Here is a 22,797-nt window from a genome sequence, read left to right on the forward strand (position 1 = left end):
TGCCTGACAGCGACAATATTCAACTGCTTGAACAACAAAGCCACACCACTTTGTAAAAGCTACAAGGAAGAAAGTATTGGTCAAATTTTATTCCTGAACTTTCTTTTACGGTTGTGAAAATGTTAAGTTAAGTCCAAACACTTTGATGCCAGCAGGTCCAGAAATACATTTCAAATATAAACATTAAAGATTTCTTGTGCATTTAATTCAACAGCATTCCTTGACAGAGGACAGAACAAGATAAAGATGCAATTCAACACAGTATATTTATTCAAATATATGACATTATCAAACTAAACAAGTGGTTCTAACCCATTGTTATGTATACAATTCTGTCTGTGTTTGTGACCCCCACTCAAGCACATAAGACAGGTAACAAAGTGTAACAATAAAAGAAGAATTTCCATTCTTATACTGCCATCCCAATAATCACACAATTATAGTTTTACAGACAATATAGACATTTTAGCTATAGCAAGCAAAATCGGTATTAGACAGAGGGTGTACCAGCCAACCTGCTGCCAATTTATTCAGTCATACAGTAAACATCATTTGTTGGAATAACAAAAACAAATACTGTGGCATATGCCGATTTGACCACTGAAAACAATTACAGAAAATGTCTTCAGAATTCCCAAACAAACGCCTTATAACACTGGGTTGCTAATAAACTTTTCACTAAATTATGCAATATTAGATTAAGGCTCTCGTATTTTTTTTATTACCCGGAATTCATTGGGTATTAGTGTTCTAGTTTGACTAACAATGGGCTTTCAATACAGGGTCACTGTGCATCCCCAAGAACAATCAGTCACCATTAAGAAATGGGCCATTATTACTAAAACTGCCCATGGCCACATATAGAAACAATACTCAGTCTGCTGTAATTGCATTTCGAAGTCCTCAATATGACATTACAGAATATTCACAGCTTTGCAACTTTCAGGATCAGGTTCAAAAGAGAGGTTGAAAGCACAGCTAACATATTTTCCAAATATAGACTAGAACATTATAGATGAAATGGTGAAAACAAAAGCTATTGGCAGTGAGCAGTGGAATTTAAAGAAAACAATTCAGGAGTTTGTTTTCCTGTATGTGTTGGTATGTGTAACATTTCAGATATTTCCAGAAGGACTTTTCAAATAAGATCACTGAAGACCTGGATTTTGTACCAATTGATGGTGTTAATTTTTTTACCATCTCTATAGGAATGTACTGTACACACTGTATAGAGCGAGCTAAAGTATTCTCGCATTTAGTTTATGCATCTACATGTGCCATTACTGGACAATACATTTCAAATCCAAATGTTGTTCAGTGCATTATTAATTCACCAACAATCAAAGTGACTTTTGCATGTATCTACCATAAAATGCCTTCATTTATCACTGAGGAATGATTGAAGATGTGTAAAATTCTAGATGTCAGAGTAACGGTAGCTGTCTCTGCACTGTTCCTCTTGCACAACTTGGATGTAAACAAAAGATATATTCGCTGGTGAGGATACCTGGAGTGAACTGTTCAATCTGAGTCCGAGTCTGAAACATCCTCTGCGAAGAAAAAGTCAAACGTCAATTAAAACTAATTAACTTCTATCATGACTACTGTCTTTTCCAGTATTTACTTCCTTAGTCTCACATAGCCAGTCGTATCAGAGATCTATCTACCTAATAGATGTCAGGTGACATCTAAATTCAATGTATGGAGTGGACTACTAGAACAGCGGAGAAATCCTCAGCTATCCTCAACAAGCTTACGCCAACTGCATTATTACGCCAACTGCATTATTACGCCAACTGCATTATTACGCCAACTGCATTATAATAATAATGCATTATAATAATAATGCAGTTGGATTACATCACTGTTGCAATATAAAGGACCAGCCTAAAGTCTTTCCATTGGTTCGGCATTGCTGTTATTTTTTAAATCTCCAGATCGTTTTCCACCCAGTTCAAGCGGCGCCCCTCCACTGAATTTAGATGTCATCATCATATCCTTTATTCAACCAGGTAAAATACACATTGAGATTAAACTCTCTTTTCCTAGAGTGACCTGGCTAAAACAGCAGAATAAACACAATTACAACAACAAACAAACAATACAAGTATCACATAATACAAATGTCACAGACATATTAGTAGACGGAGAACTCTAATTCGTCTGGATAAGTGAGACTAGTACTGTAGTTTCTGTTAGCTTGCTGCTGTAAAAAAAAAAGTAAGTGAAACTAAAGTCTACTATCTGTGGTTAAACTTCCCTGCCAGGCTGAATTCACCCCATGGAACAAATGTACACAATATGAACCATGTTTCATGTTCTTACTAACCAGTGGCTGCACTCTGACTTGTGAGTGCACTACTAGAACATTATGTCAACAATACAGTGGTGGACAGTAACTAAGTAGGCTACAATTACTTTCAAGCTCATGACTTTCACTCCGCTATTTCAAACAGAAATATTGCACTTTTGACTCCACTACATTTCTAGAAAGGGACACTTGTTACACAAACTTTCAAAAATATAGTATGATCTAGAAAAAGTGCTCATCGGAGCACAGGTCTCCGCCAGGTCAGGTAGGTTAGTGTGGGCCAGCAATGTGGAATTCAGTCATTATAGAGGTGAGTGGAATCTGTAGAAGTTGAGGGATTCATGTTGATGAAGACAGGATGGACTATAAAAAATCGGACAGATCTGTCTTGATCACATGACTATAGACAGAATGTGTACCGATTTTCCTGATGTTTGGACAAAATGTGTAGGAGTAATATAAAAAAAGGAGGCAAAGATTGGCCTCCTGGTGGCGCTATAATAGGCCAATGTGAAAAGTGTGGCATTTCTTCCTCGACCTTTCACCGCAATCAGACACTGCGTTCATGATTTGAGGCATTTTGTTCAGCGGTCCACTCCTGCAAACTTAGCACATCTTAGCCAAACAGGATGGAATATGAAAAATCTGACAGATCCATCTTGATCACATGACTCTAGGGGCTAATGTGTACCGATTTGTGATGGTTGGACAAAATATGTAGGAAAATTGTTTAGCAAAAACCAGCCTGCTGGTGGCGCGATAACAGGCCGATGTGAAAAACGTGGAGCAGAGGTTCTGCTCTGGCATCCAGGGAGTGTGTGTGCACAGTTTCGTGTCGATCGGGCGGAGGGGCGGACGGACAGGGGGCAAAACATAGTCTTGGCCACGCCTTCGGCTTGGCGGAGACAATCAACCACTAAAAACCTATTTCAAATATAGTGAAAATAGCCGATCTACAAGCTGCAACATGTTGTGAGCTTGTAGATCAGCCTTTTTTTACTATTTTGGAAAACTTCTGATTGTTTTTTATTGTGTTTATTTTTATGGTCTAAATTTAAATACAGCAATGCATTGATATTAAATAGAAAATGTACATTGCAATTTGTAGTTTTGAATACTTGAGTATTTACTTGAGTATATATACTTTGTCCACCACTGCAACAATGTCACATAACCTCCCCATTGAAACCTGCTCATAGCCAGCTCACAGTTCAGGTTAGGCTGAGTTACAGAAGCGCATTTTGTTCACTGTATGAATTGATATTCAACATGTCTGTGAATGTCATCTGTCTATAGACAGGTTTCCTGTTAGTAAACATGAGAGGATATGACCGCGCAGAGCCGGGGGTAGCCTATAGAGGGCGCCATTACCCGCAGCAGCTCTGGTCAAATGTCCATTCATAAAATAAATGATCTTCACCGGGTTTAATGAAAGTAGATTAAATTATGCAGTTTGTAATACCTTGTTTACTCAATAAAAATGATTTGTCGGAAGTTGGATCTGTTTTTATATAATAGCAGCATTATGCCTATTATGCCTATAATAGCAGAATTATGGCTATCTAACTCCCGAACATAACAACAGAGTGAACGGCGCAACGATTAGTTTTCCCCGAGCATGCGCAGATTGCGCATTCTGCTCTGTGATGACGTCGCGCGGAAATCCGTCTATTGTTCTGAGGAAGGTTGTTTGACCAAAACATCAATAGCCTTATTCAATTTGTCTCCAGGTGTATACAGACCCCCCCCCCCTTCATCTCTATTTACCCATATAAAATAATAATAACTGCTAGATGAACATGCATGACCTAGACTACTGTTTAGTGTATGTATTGTTTGATCACCCCTATTACAGTATATCTGAGACTCAATCACCTCCGGTGTTTTGGTTTGCTCTGCTAGCTAAGATGTTCTGGCTAATCCACATCATTAGCTATCAAAGATCTTGTTGTGTGTTGCTGTCATGGAAATGATGTAGTGAAAAGAATGTGAACTATTGTTATTTCTGAACTTAATGACATGGGCCCATAATAGAGCTTTATAAGCAGGTGTATCATTTAATGTTACGGTATCTTTTGATTTCTTGTCAGCTTAAAGATGTGAATGAGTCATAAAGCATCAGCGTATGAGCTTGTCTTACCCTGACGTCTTGGTGCTTCGTCATTTGACTCCCCTCCATGCTTGAGGAAGTCAGCCAGGTCATTAAAGATTATGTAAAAATCCAAGGCAAAAACGATAGTGGCAATGAAACCGAACACCTGTGAAGAGAATGGTGTTTGATGTTGTTGCTGTCAGGCAGAAAACTTGTATTTCCATAGTATGTCATCTTAAAAGGTATTGTGACTAAATGTGAGCTTGTGACTAAATAATAACAACATTGGATCGATTGGAATACAGGTTATTTTTTCCATTTCCTGAAAAGTAACGGTTTATCAATTACAGTCAACCTGCAGGTAAGAATAGCAATCTGCCGGCCAAAATTTAAAACATGCTGACTAAAATAGGCAATATTATTGATAAACATCCAACTTAGAAGCGTGTGTGCATTTTTGTTAATGTATAGCAGGTACATTAATAATGATGATCATGTAAGCTTTGACGACTTTACCCCAGCAGCTCTGGAGGCACCATCTGTGTATTTGGACACAGCCATTATGGAGATGATGAAATACAGGATGGAGGCACTCACACATCTCAGGAAATCCTTGAAGAGAAAAAACAAAAACAAATAATTAAACCTTGAGAGTGACACACATTGTTATCGGATATTCACTTATATTTTGTTTGCCGCACGTGGAGGGTCTAGATCAGTGGGTCTCAAACTTTTTCATGTCAAGGACCCCCAAATGAATAGGTATTTGGGCCACAGACACCCATCTGAAAACATTTTGTGCCAGGGACCCCCCCCCCCATACAAGATGTGTGTTTTGTTAAAATGTTTCAGAATCTTTTGTCAAATCTTTTCCAGATTTTCTTTAAAATAGGCGATCTAAAGGCTCACAATGCGTCACATCGTGCTGTGAACTTGTAGATCAGCTATTTTCAAATAGTATATAGGGTCCCCAGGGATCCCTGTCAAGGACCCCTGGGGGTCTCCGGACCACACTTTGAGAACCACCGGTGTAGATGTGCCAGTGGATCAGTATGCAGAGAGCTTTCAATTATTTTGTGTTAAATGTGTTATCACCATAAGAGGCCACTGGAACCCTTTAAATCTCTCATTGAACTTGGTGGAATAGGCAAAAAGTAAGAAGAGTGCCAGCAGGAACTCAAGGAGGGGCGCTGTGACGAAGGCTGCTGCTGTAGACGCCGCAAAACATGTAAACGATATGAAGGACAGAGCCTAAAATGACAAGAGACAAGGAATGAAAGCATTAATGTCAAATGTGCATAATTTCAAAGGTTTAAAAATACACAAGCTGATGTTTTACCTATCTGGCTGTATCTGCTCCCTTCTCAATTTTGTTCCATTTGTGCTGTATAATTTATAACTGGTCTATTCATGACAACCTTGGGGAATAATGAGTGGGGCGTTTTCAAAAAACAAAAAAGACACAAGCTTCTGATAATCTGTATGTGTGTGCAGACTGTGCACACCACTTCAGTTTTCAGTTATTGTGAATTAACCGCACATCTCTCCCTTTTGAGAAAAGCTGTGATTCACACACAGGCCTACTTCCTGTATCCAGCTTTAATGAGATACAGCTGTTGAAAGACAATGTTTATTCACACTAGTTGCACAGCATAACATTTCTCTCTCACACACACACACACACACACACACACACACACACACACACACACACACACACACACACACACACACACACACACACACACACACACACACACACACACACACACAGAGTGTGCCCACGCAGCAGCATGGATGCACACAGATACTACAGTTAAACTTTGGTTTCACGGTGAACTCTGACAACGTGTGTCTGCTACTACAGTATGTGAACCAGTTGACCATTGGTTAATGGGTCTGGTAATAGCCTGCCTTGCCTTGACTCTTTTCCCTAGTGAGCACTAACTGGACACAAACTGGGAGTGTGGGCAAGTCCAGACACTGTAATCTCAAGCAGACTCAGCCATCTTGTCTTTGTTGCAGCCAGTCATCAAATCTTCACAGACGTGGGACGTTGGCCTGGGGGTAGAAACTCCCCCCTGTGTTAACTAAAACTAAAACTGCTGTGGCTGCTGTTCCCGCAGACGCTGCCCAAGTTTACTGTACATTATTCTACATAAAGTCAATGCTTCTGAGCAGCCTCCAACCAGGGCTGCCACTATTGATTATTTACTTAGAGATTATTCTATCCATTACTTTTTCGATGAATTAAATAATCAATTTAGCCCTTAAGCATTATTTTATACTTTGCCGCACAGCTGTGTCGTGCAAATATTGTGAAAATAACCGATCTTCAAACTCATAACGTATCCCGTTGTGAGCTTGTGGATCAGGTATTTTCACTGTTTTTGTAAATGTTTGAGACTTTTCGCCTATGACATGTCCAAAATGGGGATTGATCATTACTTGACTATTTTATTAACTTATTGATTATTTTATTTGTAATCAATTGAATTGATAGATTAATTGGATTGACTGTTGAACCCCTACCTTCAACACTGTTGTTGTTGTTGTTGTTGTTGTTGTTCTGGGAGAACATCTAGGCCACATATTGTATGAAGAAAAGATCACCTTCTGATCATCACTAGTTTGAATTTGCCAAATAAACCACTTCCTGTACCGGAAATGTCTTCATAATATTGCAACCATGACAGTGGAGTGTGTAATCTGCCACTACTGTACTGTATGCTGATAAAGTCACAATGAGCTTTTCATTACATTATAACATGCTTTTTTCTTCAAGTGTTTTTCAAATATATATCAACAACTTTATATAAGGTACAGGTTTGTATTCCTTCTATACACTTATCCTCAAGAAGTTCCCAGACTGGACACGCAAAGGAACGGAATGACACTTTCACAACACATCATTTTGTATCAACCTGATGAGACACCTTATGTGCAAAACTATTTTTGACATGAACAGTGTTTAAAAGAGAGGAGGTCGCACAGCTCGTAGCAACAATGCAAAAAACATTTTTTTAAGAAACCAAAGTTTTGACAAAGTCTTCAGGGTTTTTGACCTTGAACAGTGAACGTATGACAAGCTTTAGTGCTTCACACAGGTTTTCAAATACAGCGAGGAGTGTATATCATATATCTTACAAAATGTGAGTTCATACATCTAGCATCTGACATGGCCTTGAAATAGCTGCAATTGAAACACACAGCAAGCCATACAAGGTGCTCTGATGAACTGTTTATAGAAGCACAGTGAGATTTGTGACTGACTAAATACTGCCCAAGAACAGTTAACAATAGCCAATAAGCCTTGTTGTTTTCATCAGAGGCCTAAATCTAGTGGTCCAGCGTCACTGCATAATGAGCTGCTGCTTCGTTATGACACAGACAGTACAATAAGACCATTAAAATGGGGTGCTTCAATCATGCCAACATGAAAAGCAGTTCTGCTGCCACAAATATCTGAGGTGGCTGGCAGCTCCAATGCTGTGCTTTTAGCACAGGTGTCTTATGTTTAAAAAAATAATAATAATAATAAACATGAGATAAGACCTTCATTGATCTCACGGGGGAATTCAGTTGCCAAAGGCAGTTAAGATACAGATTACAGGGCAAGAAAAGTACTGTAGATACAGCAGGGTAATAGACATCACACTCAAAGAAACAAAATGGTGACACTGAAGTCTTGTGCAGCAGCCCAAACCCAAACACACACACACACACACGCACACACACACACACACACACACACACACACACACACACACACACACACACACACACACACACACACACACACACACACACACACACACACACACACACACACACACACACACACACACACACACATACACACACACACACACACACACACACACACACACACACACACACACACACACACACACACACACACACACACACACACAGTTATTAGAGGCCATACAGTTTTATGTTTGACAGCCAAGGGGTGAGGAGGATCACATTTTGATGTGGGAGTGAACAAGGTTGAAGCAGACAGATCTCCAGTGCCTCAGGGCAGGGAAAGGGGTCCATAGTGCCCTCCCTGCATTTATACTGTAGGCCTACATAAACAGAGAACTGTGCCTTTTCAGAGCGGTGTGAATAGAGATAGCAGTGTCCAAGGCTGTACTCTCATTGTCACATGATAATGTGACGACTGACGACACATTTGGGATCATGTATGGCAAGGTCTGCTGGATTTATGGTCCACATGAAAACAGTCTAAAAGATTTTTTCCCCCCAGATTATCATTCGCTTTACCCTAATAATGATGTGAAGTTAAAAAGCCGAAGTAACGGGACAACAGTTCAAATAAGAGACCCATCCCTCATGGTGGACACACCCCCGTTTTCTTTTCCTGATCTGCAGCCTATACTTTCATTTCATTTAAAAACAAAAGGCATTTTAAAATCCCAATGTGTTTGTGCTGATTGCAGAAACTGTGGGTAGGCTAGATCTGGATCCAGTAGGCTATCAGTTCATCTTTGACCAAAATACTGGTAGGCTACGATTCTATACCAATCGCTAAAGATTGCATAATACTAATAGAAAGTATCCAACTTTAAAGTTCGTAGTTTACCACAATACGTAATCTCTATTGTTTCATTATTATTAGGCTGTTAGCCGCCACACCAACGCTCCTCCCTTGACTAATGCAAAACTTGTGATGGAGACTGCTGTAGCCTATAGAAAATGACATATTCGAAAGAATACCAAAACACTCGCCCCAAAACACAGTCACCCCCGGGGGAAATCCAACGGTATTCAACGTTTCCTAAGTGAACCTATTATTTCTAAACTTAACCTCAGTAAAACGGTGCCTAAAAACCTAACCTTATTCCTAAACGTAACCTCAGTAAAGCTATGCCACCTTATTCCTAAACTTAACCTTGGTAAAACTATGCCTAAAACCTAACCTTATTCCAAAACGTATCCTCAGTAAAACAAATACAAATACAAGAACCACTGGGGGCGAGCGGTCCGCGAAAGAAAATGGGGGCGAGCGTGTTTTGGGGCGAGCGTTCCGGTTACCATTTGAAACGGTACAAACTTTAATCCAGATATTCCAATGAGTTTCCATGGTTATTATGATGACCCTGATCGTGGAATAATTAGAAACTATAACTGGCATAAAAACGCACAATTGCGCAATTTTACTTTTACGCATTAGAGCCATTTAACCCATGACTAACCAACCAATGTAAAATACTACTTACCACTTCAGCAATAAGAAGCATTCCTTTCCGTGAAGTGGCGAACTCTTTGCTGGGGAGAATGGAGAGTAAAACACCTTCGCGAGGTCCTGGTCCAGTGGAAGCGGGAGCTTCAATATCCCCCATATTGTGAAGATCTGTCTTTAAAGCGATCTGAAATAAATCAACTCAACGAAAGTAACTTGAGGAGAACTCGAGGCGTGCTGCTTCTTGACAGTAGAAACGGAAACAATGACACTGTGCGGAAACGCAGAGTGCTTCACAAAGGCGCAACATCTGCATTCTCCAGATGTGAAACGCGATGCCCCGAGTAGGTAGCAGTGGTGGGGAAAGTACTCACATTCATTACTTAAATAAAAGTATCAATACAGTGTAGAAATACTCTGTTACAAGTAAAAGTCAAGTCCAGAATTCAAAATTTGCTTGAGTAAAAGTACAAAAGTATTGGTATCAATATGTAGGCTACTTAAAGTACCAAAAGTAGAAAGTACTCATTATGCAGATTGCAGAATGTCCAATTTCACAAGTTTTCATATGAATAAAATGTATTAAAATCTTTAAAAAAAATAGCAGATCTAAAAACTCACAACGCATTGTGACCTTGTAGATCTGCTATATTCAAATGGCCAAAATGTATATAGGGCTGAAGTGGGTAATGTGCTTTGTAATAATAATCGAAATCTAAAAAGTAACTTGTAACTAAAGTTTTCAAATAATTATAATGGAGTAAAAGTAGCCTACAATATCTGCCTCTGAGATGTATTGGAGTAGAAGTAAAAGTATTGAAATACTCCAGTAAAGTCAAAATACCTCAAAGTTGTACTTAAGTAGGCCTACAGTACTTGAGTAAATGTACTTAATTACTTTACAGTGGGGTAGGTTGCTAGCAGTGGTGGACAAAGTAGGCTAGCCTACTCACCCCATGCAGTCGCCTACTCCTGGTGAAAAAGTGCTCCTCGGAGCACAGGTCTCCGCCAGGTCAGCGAGGTTATTGTGGGCCAGCAATGTTCGGAATTCACCAATCAGGATGGAATATGAAAATCAGACGGATCCGTCTTGATCACTTGACTACAGAGATAATGTGTTCCGATTTGCGTGATGTTTGGACAAAATCTTTAGGAGTAGGCCTAATATTAAAAAAATGTTCTGCAAAAATCTGCCTCCTGGTGGCGCTATAATAGGGCAATGATAACAGGGTGGCATTTGTTCCTCAACGTAGTGCAAATGTGCGTGCAAAGTTTCATTGCAATCGGACGCTGTGTTCATGATTTGCGGCATTTTGTTCAAAACGGGCCACTCCTGCAAGTCTAACTTTGTCAATCTTAGCCAATCTTGATCACATGACTAAGTTTTGATCACATGACATGACTATAGAGATCATGTGTACCGAGTAATATACTGTATATATATTTATTTTTTTACATAAGTTGGCCTCCTGGTGCTATAGAAGGCAGATGTGAAAAATGCAGGGCAAAGGTTTTTCCTTGGCCTCTAGGGAGTGCACATACCAAGTTTTACACAGATCGGTGCAGTTATAGGTAAAAACACGAATCGGCCTGTTATAGCGTCACCATGAGACTGATTTGAAAGATTTAAAGTGGCATTTCTTCCTCGGCCTAAAGGGAATGTGCGTGCAAAATTTCAGAGAAATCGCAGGCTGTGTTCACAATTTGAGGCATTTTGTTCAAAACGGAGCACTCTTGCAAACTTTGCAAGCCAATTTTTGCCAATCAGGATGGAATATGAAACATCTGAAAGACCCGTTTCGTTTAATGACTATGGAGATACTGTGTACCGATTTGTGTGATGTTTGGACATGTTTGGACAAAATATGTACTGTCAAAAAAAGCGGCCTCCTGGTGGTGCTATAACAGGCCCATGTGAAGAATTTGGGGCAGAGTTTCTGCTCTGGCATCCAGGTAGCCTCGCGTAGCCAGACAATATCACACGACACACTGCGTGGATATTAGTCTGGTCCCTATCAACGGTTGATTTTCTTCCAAGGGGCGGTTACAAAAAGATCCAAACAGACTCTATTGGTTAGACCTAAACCAATCAGAGCAGTGCTTCCTTGAACGAACCAATCAGAGCAGTGCTTCCTTGTACGTCATTGCTCCAAATAAGGTGATAAGCCCGCCCACATTTGGATACTGGGCCCTGGTTGGTTCCGCACAACTGCGGAGGGAGAGAATTGAAATCTCTATGGAGGGGGGCCAGACCTAATCTGCCGAGGGCTAAAGTGCATGCAATTTTGCAAAGGCAGATTCGTCTGGAACCAGGCTAGCATCCAGGGAGTGTGTGTGCACAGTTTTGCTGCGATCCAGCCAACGGTGCCGGAGATCAGCTGTTCACAGACGGACACACGAACACACAGACACACGGACGGACGGACTGACAGGGTGCAAAACATAGTCTCGGCCATGCCTTTCGGCCTGGCGGAGACAACTACAACAACAAGTGAAAGTTGCTCTGTCCAAGTTGGTTTTAAAACGTAAATATTACAAGAGTAGTACAAATGACATCTTAATATTTTATTTTGTATTGAAATTGACATTCCAGAAATGTTCAACAAATATTAATTGGCTAAGCCTAGTGAAAATAGCAGCTGTGAGCTTGTAGATAATTATACAATGTTCTATATATCTAAAATAGGCCATAAAGCTGCACTGGGCCTAATTTCTTTTCTTTTGTTAAAATAAGTTTAAATAACTATAACTAATGAGTAACAGGGGTCTCCCCATCTCTCCAGCTCTTTAATAAACAGAAAGTATTGGGACACCAATTTTATCCAGTCAGGCAAGAGAACTACTATGTGTGTAGGTCTACTATGAATGTACTAATACAGGATAAACAAGTGCAATTGGAAGTGATGGCACAAAGAAATGAGCTGGAACACTAAAATTGAAGCTGATAAATGGGTACTTAATCCTGATTGGCTGAAATTGGCATCCCACCTGAAAATGTATTGTTGTTGTTTATTGTGTTTGTGTTTGCGTTTGTGTCTATTAAAGATCTGGAGAGACGGGGAGACCCCTGTTACTGAACAAACACTCTATAGCAATGTTTGTATCAGTATATATAGAGCTTTAAACTTTTAACAAAAAATGTTTTGTTTTAACCAAAACGAAAGGGTACATAGTGAATTGGAACCAACAACCTTTACAATTTATGCCTCTGACATATCTCCTGTGCCACAAAGGGACAGCAGATCACTGAGACAACTAAATATCTAAAGGGAAATAAGATTTGCCCACTCAAGTTCTACATGCAATTACCATATTTATTGTACCAACATTTTGACTGTAGCCTTCTTCAGGGCATTACCAACCTTGTTTGGCATCATTTTGGATACTTATACAGACAGAAAAAACAACAAATGTGAAGAAAACCATTGCAAAACCATGAGGAAGATTGCATTATAGCCGTAATAGAGTGGTAAAATCATGTCAGAAACGTATGTAATGCTTGTGCTTGAGATCGAAGAAAAGCATATGACATGGAATATACTGTATATTGTAATAGAAGTGTATCCACAAGTTTCCTAGGGGGTTGTAGGCATCACTTCCTGTCGATTTGATCCCTGATACCTGATCAAATCGACCGGAAGTGATGCCCACAACGCCCTAGGAAACTTGTGGATAGCTTTTGTAAAAGTAAGCTAGCCTATTGTCTAAACCATAACATTTTCTGACACATTGTCAACATTCTCAAACAAAGTTCATAAGTAATTCATATGAAATAAATCAATGTCTATTATAAATAGACTCATGAATTAATCCATATTTATTTTTTACTCTGCGTAAATGACTAAAATGTACAGTGTGGCAGCTACTGAACATCTTATTTGTTTTTAATACTATATAATAAGGACCCAACTTTGAAAACCACATTACATGGTACAGGAAGACAATTCTTGAAAAGACAAGTACTGTACACACAGGTCTTGTTAGCATACAACATTGTAATTTTCCCTTACTGAGCTCAGAATCTAGTCAATACCATCACAGAAAATGTTTATGATGTCACCTCAATGAAAGTTAACCAAATCAAGAATGTGCTGTAGGTTAATGTAAAGTAATTGTTTTGCTGCAGGCTACACACATTATCATGATGAAACTGTGAAACGATATACAATGATAACATCGATTAGATATAAATTCTGAGTTTCATCATCATGATAATGTGTATAAGCGATCTGTGACCTGTTGGAACGCTAATCCATCATCGTCACTGGTCAAATCATGTCAAATTCTATAATGGTTATACAACAGCCAATTACTGGCATATACTTTGTCAGGAACTGAACACTGTTGATTCTATCTATCAATCAATTGATTGATTGTGGAAACAAATAAGCTAGTTTCACAGAAAAGGAAATGTAATAGCATAATAGCAGAATAGCCTTCTCATTAAGAGATGACATAGCTGCAATGCTGTATAACTTTATCTGTCATACCTCTATGGTCGCCATGTGTATCTCATCTTCTTCTTTCCTGTTTCCTAAACTGGGCACCCACCTGATGGCTTAGAAAAGGTTTCTTATCCCTTTAGTAGCTTACTGTACAAATTGAGTGGATTCCCCTCACTGATGGTTTGCTTATATGTGCATGAGAAAGAAACAAAAAGACAGACAGGATGAATGAACGAATGAAAGAAAGAACAAAATAAATAATAACACATAGAAGAAAAAATAAAAACAGATTTAATGTGATCAGCTGAGTATGTCAGTGCCTTAGTAGAGTTGTTTTATTCCGTCACTTGTTCATTTCTCGACTTGTTGAATGTGATCTTGTTGAATACAATGTAACTGTCTGCACACAACAGCACCACTGACATTAAACCCACGATCTGGAAGAAGAGAACACATTTAAAAATGAAATGCATCAATGGCTACAATATTAGCTACAGGTCAAAACAATGGTTAGTGGTGGTGTGTGTAATTTGTGAATCAGTCCACCAAAATGTCACAATCCAATAATAATAATAATAATTCTTATTGATGGACAATCTCACCCCTCCACCCAGTGTGCCCCTCACAGTGTAGGTAGACACAGCCATCAGACTGAAGACGAGCACAAGAGCTGCACCAAACACTGAATTGAACACATCCTGAAAAGAGAAACATTTTGAAACATGAAAAGACCAAATGGTTGTGTCTCACACTCATTATTAGACCACCCTGCATAATAGCAATATACGTACTTTGCTTTGTTACAAGTATTGTCACTGGGTATGATATTTCTTACTATGAGTGGCCAGAAGAAGAAAGTCAGCTTCTTGTTCAGCTTGAGTGTGTATAATAAGAGTAGAAGACCAGTGACCAGAAACTCCAGGCCTGTAGCTGCAATGTACTTGGGTCTGGATGCTGCCGAGAAGCACACAAATGCCACAAACAGAGTCAGCTGGAACAGGGGATGAAATTAAATAAATCCAATTAGTATTTTTCACTGAAAAAACAAACAAAAAACCAACAGCTATGAATTGTGAAACATATGACTTGTCTGATAGTACATTTTTTTGAAAGTGTTGCTAAAGCTTGTGACTGGCTTTTCAACAAAATTTCAATACAAATTCAATCAATAAAACTTTAAAGATCATAATGCACCGAGGACCACATTCCCTATGCATACAACATTATTGGATGCAAAATATCAAATATTAATTTGTTCCACATTGACTAAGGTGTTAAATTAAATCATAAAACACTTTCTTGCCATGATCCATCCTAATATCATGACACATAATACTTTCACAAATATGAGCGGAGGAGGAGATGTAATAGGTTGGGCAGGTTAATACAAGACCCTGACCTATACTGTAGATTCAATACCATGTCTCCTCACCTGGCCCTCCAGCCACTTTTCACTTAGACTTCTGAGAATATTTATCAATAAACAAATCTCTTAAATCACAGGTACGTAAAGAAACTACAGCTACTCTACTTATACACGTACCATATATCCTTAAAGTGGGGATTCTCTGTCATAACTAGAACTAAAACTAGCTGTTGAACCCATTTAAAACATTATTATATACATAATAGCTCACCATCTCCGCTAGTTTCACGATGCCCCTCACAGATCTGAGAAAGGCTGTATCAACCTCCATGGCTTGTGTAAAACAAATTCTGTTTTTGTTGCAATGTCCTCAACAGCGCTTTCTGTGCCTGCTTCCTGATGAAGCAAGTTCCCCTTCAGCTGTGCGGAAGCTGTGCAGGAAATGACTTAACAGTTTTTTCTATGAATGTGTGAAGTATATTTACACCTCAAAATGGGTGGTTATAAACCCCCCCCAAAAAAACACACATAAATCCACACATTGCACGTATTGACCTTGCCTTTTAAAATGGTGCATTTATATAGCGTTTTTTTATCCAAAGCGCTTTACATAGATTGGGTGCACATTCACCCATTCACACACACATTCACACACCTATGGCGGAGGAAACCATGCAAGGCACCAACTTGCTCATCGGGAGAAATTAGGGGTTCAGTGTCTTGCTCAAGGACACTTCGACACTAACTCTGGGGGAGCCCGGGATCGAACTGGGAACCTCACGGGTCGGTTCCCATCCGGCCGCTCTACCGGTCAATCTACCTGAGCCACTGCCGCCCCTTTACACAAATACAGTGACAGAACTTAAGATGTACTTAGTTGGGCTGATTTGAAATCTATCCACCTGTTTCCTAGGCTGTGTGATTTCCACTTCCTGTCGATTTGATCCAATGAAATCCAATGAAACTGGTCAGATGACCAATGATATCCAATGAAATCGACAGGAAGTGGAAAACACACAGCCTAGGAAACAGGTGAATAGTAGCCAGTTCCTGATTTTATTTGTAAAACAAACCAAAAAAACATCTGAATACAATCAGTGGCCATGTAATTCATACTGGTGATGCATAATCAAGCTATTAGACACAGATAGCACCATGAGCCCGTATAGGTTTGGGGGCTTGACGTGTGCCCCCCAATGTTGAGATGACCTAAAATTGTCCCCCTGATAATAATAGCATGCTTGTTTTCACCACCTGTTTTTTTCTTAATCATTGATTGTATTATTTAAGATTCTGCCAGGTAGCCTGGAAAAATGTCCAAAGGGTTACATTTTTAACCATTTTTTACACCTATCAAGAAACCAAACCCAAAAATGGAAAAAGAAAATAGTATAACTTTAGAAGTAAACCATTTTTCCATACAATTGTGATCCAAGGAATTCAATACATTCTCTATTAATAAGATTTAAGCACATCTCTATTTCTGGACAAAAACTACAAGAAAGCAGAGTTAAAATTGTCTGCAATAGCGGAAAGGTTTGATAGATGGGCGTGTAATGCGAATAATAGTAGTTGGTCCAAGTTATCTTTTATACGGTCCTTGGGTCAGCTAGTCCATGAACTTATTATCTCCGTAAGGCCTAAACAGCTGGAAGGCGGAGATTATGTTTTCGTTCACGGTTTGTTGCATTTGACGCCTATATCCTATGCCCCGTGTAGATGAATTGATAGAGCGGCTGAGGAATGCTAAATATTTGACTGCTCTTGATCTGTGTATAAGGGCTATTGGCAGGTTCCCCTTACTGAAAGAAGCTGTTCTAATAACGCCTTTTGTTACGTTTTTGTTCTCTGCTATTAGACAGAAACAAACAAACACAGTTATACGCTAATTATGGAACATAATTCCTAGAGGCTAACAAAGCCTAATAAGACCTAACAAAGCCTAATAAGATGTTATTTCCACTTACTTGACCGTCACATTACGACTCCGCAACTACTAACTAGACGATGTGATGTAAGGCTACTATTAGTCTACTGTAAGGGTTTAGTTAGAACAAATGTGTTCTTTATTAGGCCTTTATTTAATGTTATTTCCACTTACTTCAAGTTACTTTACATGTAATTACAACATAATTGTACCGTAAATTGTACATCAGCCATTCTGGGCTAACTTCATGACCCATTATTTAATTCGCCTCTGTCCTCAGCCGGTTCCATAATATTTTGCATTAGAAGATGCAATTCAACATTTGACCAGTAGGGGAATCAGCAATGTTACATTACATTACATTACAGTCATTTAACAGACGCTTTTATCCAAAGCGACTTACAATAAGTGTATTCAACATAGGTAGGGAACGAAAACTACTAATCACCAGAAGTCTTAAGTGCATTTCCTGCAAAAAACAAGCAACCAAGAGTATACCTAGCGCTAAGGTAAAAGTGCAATATATCAGCTACCTACTTTCTTAAACAGATGAGACAAAATAGCAAAATCAAATGAGCACGAGCTCAGACAAATAAGTGTATCGACTAAACAAGATCCAATAAAACAATACAAAACTAAAACAAGAGTTCGTACAACTAGTTAACAACAAGTAGGCCAGGCAAAGAGGAAGGGTAGTGTTTCCTGAAGAGGTGGGTTTTCAGCCTGCGGCGAAAGATGGGCAGTGACTCTGCTGTCCTGACTTCAGTGGGAAGTTCATTCCACCACTGTGGGGCCAGAACAGAAAAAAGTCGTGACCGTGTCGATCAACCAGAAGGACCCCTGAGTGACGAGGCAATCAGTCGCCCCGAGGTGGCAGACCGAAGTGGTCGGGCAGGGGTGTAGGCATCAACCATAGCCCGGAGGTAGGAAGGAGCTGTTCCTTTCACTGCCCTATAGGCTAGCACCAGGGTTTTAAACTGGATCCGAGCTGCTACGGGGAGCCAGTGTAGAGAACGGAGAAGGATAGTTGTGTGGGAGAACTTGGGGCGGTTGAAAACCAGACGAGCTGCAGCTTTCTGAACAAGCTCCAGAGGTCTGATGGCAGATGCCGGAGCACCAGCCAGGAGGGAGTTGCAGTAGTCCAGGCGGGAGATGACAAGAGCCTGGATGAGCACCTGGGCTGCCTTCTCCGTGAGGAAGGGGCGAATCCTCCTGATGTTGTAGAGGAGGAATCTGCAGGACCGTGTCACTGATGCGATGTTTGCCGAGAACGACAGTTGATCGTCCAGGGTCACACCCAGATTCTTCGCAGTCCGAGTTGACGTCACCACAGCATTATCAATGGTGATGGCCATGTCTCGGTGCGGACAGCCCTTCCCCGGGAGGAACATCAGCTCGGTCTTGTCCAGGTTGAGCTTCAGGTGATGTTATGTCTATGGGCGCAACTCTTGCGCAATGTCTTAAAAACATGTAATCGGATGAGGACAGAGGCGAATTAAATACTTTTTTCAACTCGTTGGATAGCTTTTATTGTGCGCTAGAACTTAAAAAATCTGAGAGCATGGCAAAAAAACTTTACTTTTTGGATACGATGTGCAAAAAGGGGTAAGAAACATGTAAAGTGAAAAATGTGCGACAATGTCCTGCTAAAACGGCACAGAGAAACGAGGAACCTCATCTCGGAGCTATAGAGCGGAGGGAGAGGTTCCTGATTGGTCTTTATGATGGTCCATCACTTTTCCAAGCATATGATTAGTTGGGGGGCGGGACGAGCTGGGATGTGTGTGTGCGCTTAGCCAATTTTAGAGGAAGTGGTTTCGGTGTGTCTGAAGGACTCATATGTGTATCAATGGGAGCATTACGTGACAATCGTACCACTTAGTGCATAAGTGATGAAAGAGTTTACTCATCTGTATTGATAGTGTTTAATATTTATCCTGTTTGGAGTCAAGACGAGTCCTGGTTTTAACGTTACTGTAGTAAGTAGGCGTCTGGAGTTACACTGGTGTTAGCCTCATGCTAGCTGAGCTAATGTCCAGTGTGAGAAGCAACACCGGGATCGTTTTGGAATATAAAGACTTTCGGATACTTGTTTAATATATTTTATTCAACGTTTGTGAGAGAAATGTTTTATTGTTAATTGTCAAGGTTTGTTTTAGTGTCCTTATTTTTTTTTTTTTCCTAAAGTGCTTGGAGTGGCAAAGCTTAAAAGAAATATGTCCATAATACTGGATTTCATTGTCAAAATGGCTTATTTTGCAGTGAGTGAAAATAAAATAATAAGCTGCAGCAATTGTTTCAATTTATTAAGCTTTCCGAGTTGATGTTATGATCTATACAGCAACCAGCCACTATGTGTTTAGGCTATTTTGTCTTCACCTGATATATAACAGCATTCTCCGTTCATGACGTTAGCATGGACTGGCTGGTGTACAATTTACGGTACAGTTCTGTTGTAATGAGAGGTAATGTTGGTAATTTGTAGTGACTTTTTTTGGTCCCTAACATTCATCGAGCTCTGGACTTAGTAAATTTATTTTTTCACCATTGGGTCACTACCGAAACGAAAGTTGGTCACTACCGAAACGAAAGTTAAATCTGAAAAAAACACTAAGTGTGGAGGCCAAAATCGTCCCCCCAAAAACCTGTTAGGAGTACGTTTCAGGCAATTTAGAGTTGATTAGTAGTACCATTTGTAGTGACTTTTTTTGGTCCCTAACATTCATCGAGCTCTGGACTTAGTAAATTTATTTTTTCACCATTGGGTCACTACCGAAACGAAAGTTGGTCACTACCGAAACGAAAGTTAAATCCGAAAAAAAACACTAAGTGTGGAGGCCAAAATCGTCCCCCCAAAAACCTGTTAGGAGTACGTTTCAGGCAATTTAGAGTTGATTAGTAGTACCATTTGTAGTGACTTTTTTTGGTCCCTAACATTCATCGAGCTCTGGACTTAGTACATTTATTTTTTCACCATTGGGTCACTACCGAAACGAAAGTTGGTCACTACCGAAACGAAAGTTAAATCCGAAAAAATCACCAAGTGTGGAGGCCAAAATCGTCCCCCCAAAAAACTGTTAGGAGTACGTTTCAGGCAATTTAGAGTTGATTGGTTGTACCATTTGTAGTGACTTTTTTTGGTCCCTAACATTCATCGAGCTCTGGACTTAGTAAATTTATTTTTTCACCATTGGGTCACTACCGAACTTAAAGTTGGTCACTACCGAAACGAAAGTTAAATCCGAAAAAAATCACTAAGTGTGGAGGCCAAAATCGTCCCCCCAAAAACCTGTTAGGAGTACGTTTCAGGCAATTTAGAGTTGATTGGTAGTACCATTTGTAGTGACTTTTTTTGGTCCCTAACATTCATCGAGCTCTGGACTTAGTAAATTTATTTTTTCACCATTGGGTCACTACCGAACTTAAAGTTGGTCACTACCGAAACGAAAGTTAAATCCGAAAAAATCACTAAGTGTGGAGGCCAAAATCGTCCCCCCAAAAACCTGTTAGGAGTACGTTTCAGGCAATTTAGAGTTGATTGGTAGTACCATTTGTAGTGACTTTTTTTGGTCCCTAACATTCATCGAGCTCTGGACTTAGTACATTTATTTTTTCACCATTGGGTCACTACCGAAACGAAAGTTGGTCACTACCGAAACGAAAGTTAAATCCGAAAAAATCACTAAGTGTGGACCAAAATCTTCCCCCCAAAAACCTGTTAGGAGTACGTTTCAGTCAATTTAGAGTTGATTGTTAGTACCGTTTGTAGTGACTTTTTTTGGTCCCTAACATTCATCGAGCTCTGGACTTAGTACATTTATTTTTTCACCATTGGGTCACTACCGAAACGAAAGTTGGTCACTACCGAAACGAAAGTTAAATTCGAAAAAATCACTAAGTGTGGAGGCCAAAATCGTCCCCCAAAAACCTGTTAGGAGTACGTTTCAGGCAATTTAGAGTTGATTGGTAGTACTTTGTAGTGGAGTAATTTTTTTTTCACCATTGTGTCACTACCGAAACGTTTTTGTGTCACTACCGAAACGAAAGTTAAATCCGAAAAAATCACTAAGTGTGGAGGCCAAAATCGTCCCCCCGAAAACCTGTCACTACCGAAACGAAACCGAAACGAAAGTTAAATCCGAAAAAATCACTAAGTGTGGAGGCCAAAATCGTCCCCCCGAAAACCTGTTAGGAGTACGTTTCAGGCAATTTAGAGTTGATTGGTAGTACTTTGTAGTGACACTTTTTTTGGTCCCTAACATTCATCGAGCTCTGGACTTAGTAAATTCATTTTTTCACCATTGGGTCACTACCGAAACGAAACCGAAACGAAAGTTAAATCCGAAAAAATCACTAAGTGTGGAGGCCAAAATCGTCCCCCCGAAAACTTGTTAGGAGTACGTTTCAGGCAATTTAGAGTTGATTGGTAGTACTTTGTAGTGACACTTTTTTTGGTCCCTAACATTCATCGAGCTCTGGACTTAGTACATTTATTTTTTCACCATTGGGTCACTACCGAAACGAAAGTTGGTCACTACCGAAACGAAAGTTAAATCCGAAAAAATCACTAAGTGTGGAGGCCAAAATCGTCCCCCCGAAAACCTGTTAGGAGTACGTTTAAGGCAATTTAGAGTTGATTGGCAGTACTTTGTAGTGACACCTTTTTTGGTCCCTAACATTCATCGAGCTCTGGAGCTCAGGACATTCATAGTTCAAAAATTCCACCTTACTGTGGACATGCATGCTTGAGATTTTTTTTTTTTAAATAATTTGTGGTTATGGAGATATTTAACTTTAAGCGCCCTATGTATTGTCGATGCGGCAGTGGACATTTAAAGGCAGGGCTACAACTACATACTTACGCCTAGTAACCTCATTCATACTTTAAAATGTTCATCTTACTGTGGACATGTATGCCTGAAAAGGAATCTTTGAAATGTTGCATAGTTTTAGAATTGTACTCCTTTAGAAGTTCAGAGATTTATAATGGAGGCGGAAGAAAGGTTTTGGGACCTCAAAAAAACACTTTAACCTAGAAACTCCATTCACAGTTCAAAAATTCCACCTTACTGTGGATATGCATGCTTGAGATTTTTTCTTTGAAATCATTTACAGTTTGGGAGATGTTTCACTTTAAGCGCCCCATGTATTGTCGATGCGGCAATGCAATGGACATTTAAAGGCAGGCTTACAACTACATACTTACGCCTAGTAACCTCATTCATACTTTAAAATGTTCATCTTACTGTGGACATGTTTGCCTGAAAAGGAATCTTTGAAATGTTGCATAGTTTTAGAATTGGGTAGCACTTTACAATAATGACCTGTTATAAAGCATTTATAAACGTTTATAAGTAGTTTGTAGACTATTAACAAATCATTAACAACCTGTTTGTTGACATTCGTAAATGATTACTAAAACCTTTATAACTACGGTTACAAATCAT

General features: G+C 39.6%; 2 protein-coding genes across 2 annotated transcripts; both read right to left on the reverse strand.

The window, feature by feature from the left end:
• Nucleotides 1-20: 20 nt before the first annotated feature.
• cmtm3 (CKLF-like MARVEL transmembrane domain containing 3) lies at nucleotides 21-9,888 on the reverse strand. The gene is made up of 5 exons (XM_084057805.1): nucleotides 9,650-9,888; nucleotides 5,499-5,654; nucleotides 4,920-5,015; nucleotides 4,452-4,569; nucleotides 21-1,550 (listed from the first exon to the last, which is right to left on the reverse strand). The coding sequence occupies exons 1-5, from the start codon at nucleotides 9,770-9,772 to the stop codon at nucleotides 1,522-1,524; spliced, it is 522 nt and encodes a 173-aa protein (XP_083913931.1). The 5' UTR covers nucleotides 9,773-9,888; the 3' UTR covers nucleotides 21-1,521.
• Nucleotides 9,889-12,919: 3,031 nt separating this feature from the next.
• On the reverse strand, nucleotides 12,920-15,832 carry cklf (chemokine like factor). The gene is made up of 4 exons (XM_084082564.1): nucleotides 15,695-15,832; nucleotides 14,893-15,048; nucleotides 14,660-14,755; nucleotides 12,920-14,494 (listed from the first exon to the last, which is right to left on the reverse strand). Exons 1-4 carry the CDS (start codon nucleotides 15,752-15,754, stop codon nucleotides 14,393-14,395), a joined length of 414 nt encoding a protein of 137 aa, XP_083938690.1. The 5' UTR covers nucleotides 15,755-15,832; the 3' UTR covers nucleotides 12,920-14,392.
• Nucleotides 15,833-22,797: the final 6,965 nt, after the last annotated feature.

The sequence above is a fragment of the Gymnoscopelus microlampas genome (genome assembly GCF_963454915.1).
Source record: "Gymnoscopelus microlampas genome assembly, chromosome: 1".
NCBI lineage: Eukaryota > Metazoa > Chordata > Actinopteri > Myctophiformes > Myctophidae > Gymnoscopelus > Gymnoscopelus microlampas.